The sequence below is a fragment of the Hipposideros armiger genome, unplaced genomic scaffold (genome assembly GCF_001890085.2).
Source record: "Hipposideros armiger isolate ML-2016 unplaced genomic scaffold, ASM189008v1 scaffold_8, whole genome shotgun sequence".
In the NCBI taxonomy this organism is placed as follows: Eukaryota; Metazoa; Chordata; class Mammalia; order Chiroptera; family Hipposideridae; genus Hipposideros; species Hipposideros armiger.
Window position 1 is genome coordinate 6843102 of NW_017731358.1, and position 9945 is coordinate 6853046.

The 9945-nt window shown below is 39.1% G+C and overlaps 1 protein-coding gene across 1 annotated transcript in view; it reads right to left on the reverse strand.

Moving 5' to 3' along the window:
• Positions 1 to 2803: 2803 nt before the first annotated feature.
• Positions 2804 to 9945, reverse strand: part of PARP15 (poly(ADP-ribose) polymerase family member 15) — an 8777-nt gene continuing 1635 nt past the window's right edge. Inside the window, 4 exon segments of the mRNA XM_019651158.1 lie at positions 2804 to 3093; positions 3396 to 3570; positions 6676 to 6754; positions 6756 to 6807. Coding sequence (XP_019506703.1) covers positions 2804 to 3093; positions 3396 to 3570; positions 6676 to 6754; positions 6756 to 6807 — 596 coding nt within the window.

The window sequence follows — 9945 nt, forward strand, 5'->3', positions numbered from 1 at the left end:
AGATGAAGGGAAAAAAATAAAAATGTTTCCCCTGATTCATCCAAGCAGAGTGTGTGTGTGTCCTCATTTCTCCACAAATGAGTGAAAGGATTGGAGCAGGGGAAAGGAGTGAGAAGGAGAAAAATGCTAAGAGAAGTAAACAGAGGTTAGATATATGAGACAGTAAAGCTCTCTGTGAAAGCAGAGTCCAGAATGGTACCTCATGGTCTCTGATCAATCAAGTACCATCAGCCCAAACTCTGGAAATCCATAGAGAGGAAACCCTTTTCTTCAGTAATTAGCAAAGTTTGAGAAGGTCTCCCAGTTTAATTAATTGAAACAGTGGGTCTGGGGGAGAGAAGTGGAGACCATTCTAGTTATATAGATAAGAGAATGCCAAGCCAGCTGGGAAGAAGGAGATGGACTTAAAAAATGAAAAGACAGGATTTAGCTTCAGACTGATGAAAGGTAGAATTTATAATAACTACATAATTATCAATTGGTTTATATTTTATTCTTCAGGAAACCATTACAATTTTAATAACATGGGTGTATTATACTCAAGACTTCTGTGTCTTACTACTGAAGTAGGAGTATAGCAAAAGAAATTGGAGAATCCTTGAGGAAGCGCATCAGGGATACAGAAGACGGCAGTTTACATTGGAAGAGCCTACCTTACCTAAGGAAAAGGAGTTGTTCCATGTTCCAACCTGGCTCATGAGAATTCTACACTGGGGCTGGGAAACAAGGCCCAGGTAGTAACAGAGCATTACTTAACGTTGTGTTGTTCACTAGGACTAGATTTTCCACAAGAAATTCAGGGAGTGGTGTCTTATTGACGGTAGAGTATGGTTTTTGCATCTCATATTCCAACTATTAATTTATCTAGATATGTGAGCACCCTATTTTGATATGACATATACGCATATGTAAAAACACACAATGAAATATGATTGAAATGATGTATAAGATATTTAATGACATGGGGAAAATGATCCAGATATACTACAAAAGAACTAAAAGAACTATTATTAAACTATAAGATGACACTTAAAACTTTATAATTATATATTCATAAAAAAGAAAATAGTGAATAACTCAGCTATTAAGATTATGTTTACAGGAAAAATTAATAACACAAGATAAATGCTGACAGTGTTAAATGAAAAAATGTAGGTACAGTATTGTATTAGTAATTGAATCAAGTATAATTTTAATTTAATAAAGTGTGATTTTTGACTTTCTTGAAGGTAGATGAAGTAGAAGGAAGTACCTAAGAACACTGACGCGGTTTCCTGGGGGGTGTTGCAATTACGGGTGATGGAGTTTGGTGAGAGAGAATTCTTTTTTAATATATTTCTGGACTCTTTAAATGTGCATGTGCTTTATTTATGATAATGTAAACACTTCTTAAATGTCTGTAACTCTTGAAACGTAATGCTTCGGGATAAATAAGTTGCTAAATATTTTAAGACTTTACCTAACTCTAATATAAGGGACAAATCTAAAGGGCCACCATCTATAAAAGAAATAAGGTATGCTCTGTGTCAGTGTAGGCAGTACAGTGATCAGCAGGTAATATAAACAGAACAGATTTCAGCTCAGTGTTAACAGGAGTTTTCCAATAATTAGAGCTCTCCCACAATGGAATAGGTTCCCTCAAGATGCTGAGTGCTGGAAGTGGTGAAGCAGAGGTAAGAGGGCCTTTTGCCCTAGGAGTGGGGGATTGTAAGGGGAGAAAGATGAGGGACAGTGGTACTAGATGATCACTAGCAGCACTTTCACTGCTAACATTTTATCAATTTTTCACTCATTAGCTCATTCATATGGCCTCCAAAATGGTCCCCAATGATCCTTGCCTACTGGTGTCCATGCCTTGTTTAATTCCCTCTCATATTGAATAAGCTGATTCATGTAACCAATAGGATATTGTGGGAAGGATGGAGTACGACTTCAGAGGCTAGGTCATAAAAGACCTGTGGCTTCTGCCTTCTCTTTCCTGAATTGCTCACTGTGGAGTAAGCCAGCTGCCAGGTCATGAGGACACTAAAGCAGCCTACAGAGAGGCTTGTGTGGAGGGGAACTGAGGACTCCTGCCCACAACCAGCAAAAACTTGCCAGCTATTTGAATGATTCACCTTGGAAGCATATCCTCCAGCCCCAGTCAAGCCTTCAGTTGACTGCAACTTCATGAGAGACCCTAAGTCAGAAGACTCAGCTAAGCCATGTCTGAATTTCTTACTCACAAAGCCACTACATTTGGCAGTAATTTGTTATGTAGCATTACGTATCAATACAACACATTTTTACCTGATTTGTTCTACAACAGTTTTGAGGTAATATTCTTTGATTGAGTCCTTCTATTGCTAATAAGCATTTCTTAAGAAGGCAAAATCCCCAGCTGTTGCAGATGCATAGTGGCAGCCTATTCATTTAACAGCATGGTTTAGCTCAACACAGTTTGATGTCTTAACACATAGTAAGAACAATGACATCTTGGCTTTAAAGTGATTCATCTTATTTCTTTTCCAGTAGAAAAAAGAAATGTGTTGTTTGTTCTCCTGTTCGTTTGGTATCTATAGTTGTAGCTCTAGTTGTGTCATTTACATTTCTCAGGTTCTAACCCATCAATATGCTCAGAAGAAAGGAATGTTACAAATTGCAATAAAGCACCTTAAAAGGCTTTTTTCAGCATTTCAGCACCTAACAGGGCGATGTTTTATCTATGTAAACAAGCCAAAGGCAAAGACAAAAATTCTACAAGTTATTCTTATAAATAGATGACTAAATCACTTCTTTGAGATTTTTTTAAAACCCTGTTTTTTTAAGATCTGAAAGTTATGAGATATTCTGGGTAAGCTTGATTATCAAAGAATACCACAAATAGCATTGGACATTGGATATTATTTGTGACAGAGTCAAACAGATCTGTGGAATTGTGAGGGTTCTTTGCTGGAGGGGTAATTAATCCTGCACGTCCAAGTGTGTAGACTCCTGTAAGTACTCGTACAACATAAACATGCTTCCTCCCATTGCTGTCTGGTCTGGAGTATATATCATTAGCAGAATAACTGGCATCAACAGCAAAATAGGTTCCTTTTCCATATGCTGCATCTGTGAAGGGAAAAGCTTATTTAAGAACATAAAATCATCACAGTATGTAGAACCATGCCCAAACCTGAAAAAAAAATTTAATGTAGTTCTTGGTCATCAAAGCCACTTTTCATCATTTCTAAAATTCACTCCATCTGTTCTCAGAAGGTTGCCCGTCTCCTTTTTGGGGAGATGTAATGAGCTCTATCCTGACAATGACAATATGGCTGCCATCTATGGTTCTATGATGCTTGAGTATGAATAGTCAACTCTAGGAATACCATTCATCTCATTTTGATCAGTCAGATTACTCGCTTCGTTACCATTCTTCCCAGCATAACTGCGATTAAAGCCATGATGATTGACATGTGGCACTGAGTTTGCATCTGTCCCATGGAAGAGGATTCTCTCATTATCTGCACGGCCATTCTTGATGTCCATGTGATTTTTCCTTATCTGGTAGCTCTGCCATAGAAATGCATTCTGTATCCTCTCAATCTGCAAATGACAAGAAGCAAGATATTTTGGAAATGAACTTAGAGCTCAGTGTTTGTTGTGGACTTTAAAATAAGCAATAGAGAGAAGGAGGAGAAGGAGAAGAAAATGCAAACAAACAGCAAATTCAGACAGTAGATAGTGACAAGAGAAAAATGCTGAGATGTTCTAAATTAAATTACAGTAGGCTGAAGAGTGAGAGGAGCCACAACTGTTAGTCTGTTAATAGCTGGGGGCCACCTAACAAGGCTGCTCACATTCCTGAGTGTATGTTGGAACTTTGAATTAATTTCCAGGTGACTAATTCTGAGATTATGTAAAAGACAACAGCCAGGCTCCATCAAACTCCAGGAGCCTCTGATTCTTGTGTACAGATGAACTTTCCGGACTGTTGCCCACAACCAATCCTAAATCCTAAATAGCAAATACTTCATCGTTATGGACTCTGCACCTATCCCAGAAGTAGCCTCTCTTCATCTTTTTCCACCCCCTTTATCTACAGCCAATGTAAATTCTTTCAAAAAACTTACATCTTTCTCCCCTCTACTTGATGTATACAAACGCTCGCCAACTTCAGGATGGCAGACATTTTGCCTTTTCCACATGGCTCTGCTACTGGTGGTTTAGACTTCTTGCCCTAGGACCTGGTCTGTCTGTTATTCTTGCTAGCAATGGTCTAAAAAAAAACACCTTTCTTTTAAAAAGATTTTTCAGCTGTGGAAGTTAAAAATTGTGTTTAACAGTAGCTTTCTGCCTCTCAAAAAAGGATAAACTACAAGTATCTATACTTTGTAATAGTGCTTATTATTATCTACTTTATGTAACAGAACTTATAATTTATATAAAAATGTTTACCTATATATGTTTCCTGGAATTCCTGGAGATTCAGTGACATGCAAATTCCTAATCAAAAATTGGTTATCATTTAATAATTATTTCCTTAACTCTTTCTGATCTCCAAATCCATCCCAATAACAGTTGATTCTGCATTGCTCCAATTATGGTCAGAAATCACCTCATAACTGCCTAAAGACTATTTCTTTCCAGAAACCTCAATAGCATTTCAAACCATGATAATTCTCTATTGGTTCTCATTCCTTCTAAAAAATGAGTTTAATATACATTCAATAATCATCTATTAAACACCTAGTATGAATCAAGCACTGTGTTGGGTATCTAACCTCAAAAAACTTTCAGTCTAGCGGGGGAGACAAGAAAACAAATCACTCCCCCTCAGCATGGTAAGTGATGGGTTAGAACATACATGTAGTATGAAAGCATAAGAAAGGGATCCAGATAACCTATGTCTAAGGAGAGAGGAGGACATCTGAGTGAATGATGTTCTAGAAACAAAGGCAGAAGAGAGGCTGAAGAAGAACGGAGTGGATACTTGTAGCAGCTGTTAAGGAGACCCAAGTAACAAAAGCAAGGGGAAAAGTATTTTGCTGACAGCGATGGAGGCCTCAAGGAGAGTGATAAAGGTTTGGAATGGGGACTGCATGAGGGAGTTGACTGGAGGAAGCAAGGAAGGATTCTAGGCACCTGGAGGGTCCAGCTGAGGTTAGGGACCATGAATTAGTAAAGATTTTATGTAGCAGCAGTAGGTAGAGAAGGTAGGTTATGGAATTAATCCAAAATTGGGTTTCTTCAAATGGATATGATAGGAATTAATCCAAAATTGGGGTTCTTCAAATGGGTATGATAGGACAGGAGCCAAGGACAAGAGCCAAGAATGTTGCAGGTTTTGAGTAAACATAATCGAAGCAACATTCCAGTACTCTCAACAGCTTGAACATCAAGAAGCATCTGCTCCTTTAAATTCTGTCCTTTCTGCAGTTTCTCTTTCTCAGGAATTTTTATTCATCCAATTAAGTTCCTTCAATAGGTATTGTGCTCTACAATCTGCTAGGTACTGGGAATGTAGAGATGAGTAGGATGTGGCTCCTATCTTAAGAAGTCCACTGTCAAATGGGGGAGTCAGGCATGTGAAAGGTTACCAAAGCCCAATTTCGTAAGTGCTGTAATGTAGTTAAGTACACAGTTTTATGGAAGCATCAGCTTGATTTTAAATTACTAAGCTGTCACACCCTGCTCTGATATCTATGGTATGATAAGGACCTTCTCATAAACTTCTACATTTTACTGGCTAATATATATATATATATATATATATATTTTTTTATTAAAGACTTTTATTGGGGAATTGGGGGATGGGAACAGTGCTGGGGAATTGGGGGAAGGGGAACAGACAAGTTTCTGTCTTTCGATTCTTCAGTCTAGTTGTGGAGGACGTTGCTTCACTGGCCCAAGTTGGCACCATCGTTGCACTCTTCCCGGGCGAGGCAGATCAGTCGCCAGCTTCTGGACGGCAACTGGCTAATATTTTTATGCAGCATAGTGGACATTGTAAATCTCTGAGCATCCATTCTACTTCACCCTCATTGTGCATTAACTCCCAGCTGGGGGTGAGCTGGCCCCACTTATAGTTCTAGCTAGGATAGACCCTAATTGGGTTAAACAAATCAGGGTAATCTCATAATGACAGCACACAATGATGGGATCCAATAGCCCAGGTCCAAACCAATCAGTACATGGCACACCCCCAACACAGACTGGCTGGAGTGGTCCACTCAACGCAAAGCCTGGGACTCTTATCTAGTGATTGTGGGATAGGACGCTGTCTCTTCTGCAGGATGTGAATGCAGGAAGCCAACACACCCTCATTGCCACCAGCAGTCATCCTATAATCACAAAGGGATGAAGCTGGCAGTGTGGACAGCAAATCTGGAGAAACTAGATCCAGAACATCATTGAGTCACTTTATCAAACTGCCCCAAACACCATCCTACTTCTGGAATTTCCACACATTTCTTCTTTTTAATAAGTTTGAGTGGGTTTGTGAATTGTAAGTGAAAGTATCCAAACACATACATGTGACTTTTGGGAATCTCCATTACTGCTAATGAATGAGATTTGAAGTCTATGTGAGTGAGTCTCATTAAAATAAATATAGTGAAGTATAAATGAAGAAAGAGTGTTATATAAAAAGATGGCTTTCATGTTAGTTCTTCAATACTTATAAGAAGTAATTTTTAAATGCAGTATTACCTTCTCTACTCTGTAGGAAAGACAAGTCTGCGAAAACTTGTTCTTTACAGTGTTGTATTCTGCCTGTCCGGGGTGCATGGATTACACAGGTCTGCTGCTGATTCATGTCAGTCCAGTATTTAGGAATATTATCTGGAAAGTTAGCATTTGGTGAAAACATGACATCTATTTCCAGGAACATCTGAAAATCAAGGCACTTCCAATGCTCTCTTTTCTCCTTCATCTAATCTTCATCTTGGGGTTCAGGGGTGGAATCAAGTTACACATTTCACAGTTGCTTATTTTATTATCCTCAGTTTGGTAAACACAGATGAAATGAATGGTTCTGACACTAATACAATGTATGTTAATTAATGGTCTAGCTAATATATTTAGATAAACTTAGATTCGCTATAGCTTAAAATTATAATTTCCTCAGAAAGCTCTATGGAATTAGTTCCATAAAAAACTGATATGTAAACATGAAGTCTAATTTACTGGTTTTCACTTTTATCCATTTTATTTAGTGTGGTTTCTTATTATTTTTCTTTTGAAAACTGATTACCCTGCTAAAGATATTTAAAGCACAGTGTTCTGTATTTCATCTTCTATGCTAAGTAAACACCATGTTAAAAAAAATAATGGAATGCTAAGTGAGTTCTATCATATAAAGTGAGATGCTCAAAGCTTTCCTTTGCTTTCCAATGGTTTCCAGAAAATTTCTAACACATTGAGGCTACCTATCAACATGTATGACTAGTAGAAATATGGACAGAGTATATTAGAGAAGAAAATGCCACAAAATGGCACAATACCACAGATAAAAACCAAAGGATTTCTCCTTACAAACAAAGCCACAATTTACTCATTTTTAGTGAAAGATATACCAGGCCTGGGCAAGGGATCCAGGGTACTCCCTTTCTGTTTAGCAAGTCCATTCAGGGAGTGGAGTTCTGGTGACAAAGGGAAGCATCTAACCCTAATCTGAAAGGTCTTTTTCAAATTCTATTTTCAAAGTTTTTCTGGAGAGCTTCCCATGATAGGATGTGTAGTTTCTGCAGTTTACGTTCTTTTCTTACCTCCACTGTCCACCCCTTCTAGATTTTTGGCCTTCTAGATCTTTTGTCCACCCCTTCTAGATCTTCCAATCCTAGGCCTTAGAGTCCTCTTGGACCTGCTAGTTTCTTTTCTCCAAATGCAGCAGGCAAGACTGGGAAGTAAGGGGCCAGCTGGGTGGCTCAGTTGGTTAGAGCACGAGCTCTGAGCAACAGGGTTGCCGGTTCGATTTTCACATGGGCCAGTGAGCTGCGCCCAGCTGAGCTGCCAATGGGCGGCCGGATGGCTCAGCTGGTGAGAGCACGTGCTCTTAAAAACAAAGATGCCAGCTCAATTCCCACATGGGATGGTGGGCTGCGCCACCCCCACCCCACCTCCCCACCCTCCGCAACTATTTAGTTTGAAAGCGGTGACTGGACTTGGAGCTGAGCTTGCACCCTCCGCAAACTAAGGTTGAAAGGACAACAACTTGACTGGGAAGTAAATGAAGTGTTTCTTTGGACCCTCTCTTCCTCTCATGCTATGAGGTTGTAGAGCAGAAAACTACCAGCCCTTGGAGTCAGAAGACCTGATCAGCTTCAACCCGTGACCAGCCATACGGCATCGGACAAGTAATACCACTTCTGCGGCAGTCTTCATTTTCTCCTCTGTAAACTGGAAATAATGTCTGCTCTCTTCACCACCTCATGGGATGATTACAAATTTAAGATATAATAATGGGGTGTGAAAGGAAAATGCCAGGTCCTTTATAAATATATGGTTATTATTTAAAGATGAGAACGCTTGATCTTTTCTATATCCCAGAGGTATTTGTATTTAAAAAGGCAATAAAGTGTAAAGCCAAGGGTTTTTCTTGAAAGGAAAGACTTTTAAATCACACCCTTAAGCCACACCACGCTGTGCTACCTACTCTACCTGTGGATAAAAGGTGACCCTGGCTGGACAGTTTAAGGATAAGAAAATCGAGTCCCAGGGAAAGTGAGTACTCCAGCATCTCATGTTACCTGGAAGGCCACCATCAAAGTGAGGAACAGATTCATGTTCTATTGTTGTGCAGCCCGGTGCTTCATAAAAAATAACCACTTTTCTTTGTTTGCCAGGCACTTTCCTGAACCCTCTTCCTAGAAATCTCTTTTAATGGTTAAGTGTCACTCTCCCTTCCCCTTCCTGGTGTTCAGGATAAATGCCCTCCTGCTCTCCTCCCTACACACCCTGCCCCATCACCTCTCCCCAGGTGGAGATGGGATTAAACACCAAGCATCCTGGCTCTGCCTTCAGTCTCCACTCTCTTCGCCCTTCATACTCCCCATGGATAATCCAACCCACACTCAATGGCTTCAACTCCCACCTACTGACATGACTCCCAAACCTAGATCTCTAGTGTCTGGTATACAGTTGGTGCTCAATAAATGCTCTCTGAATCAATAAATCGCTTTAATATACATTGGAAAAGTAATTATGTATCATCTGCTCAAATGAAACTCAAAACTGTCCTCTTTAAGTTCTCTTTTAAAGAAGTCCATATGATAAATTCTTACTAAAATTGAACTTTATCTTTGTCAACAAACTCCTTTCTATCTGACAGTTTATCAGTATTATTCCTTTTATCTAACAGCAAAGATTGTATAAGGCAGTTTTATTGTTTGTTTTTGCCTCAAGTCCCATATGGTCACTTGTCTGCTCATTTTAGTCATTTTTTGTTTGCTTCTCTTTAACTTTCCCGTGTTATTTTTTTAAATTTCATAAGTCAATTTAAATTCTTAATGAGCCAGTTTAACTTTTTACTTATACTAATAATGAGTTACTGCTCTTGTATTTAAGTAAAAATTTTCTTCTACAAAGACCAACGGGGGAAAATGTTAACTTATATGTCCCTAGGTACTATACTAGATAAGTATTATTTTTAACTGTCTAGCACCCTTTTCCCCTTCTGCTAAAAGCATCCTGAATTTCCTTTAGGGGACAACCCTTCCCCATTGCTTCAGATAGTGATCCCCTCCAGTTCAAGTATAAAGCATGTAACCTGGCTTGGCCAATTAGTGTACTTCTAGTTCCCTGGCTGCAGTGATGACCTAAGTTGGTCGAGTCAGAAGGAATCTAAGGCTTTAAAATGACACTTCTGTTCTCAGGCATCATGCTCCTGATAAATGTATATCATCACTGGATATGTTTTTTTCTGTTGGACTTGACCATACAAGGATATGGACCTGAAGCTGTGAGCAGCCATCCTTCACT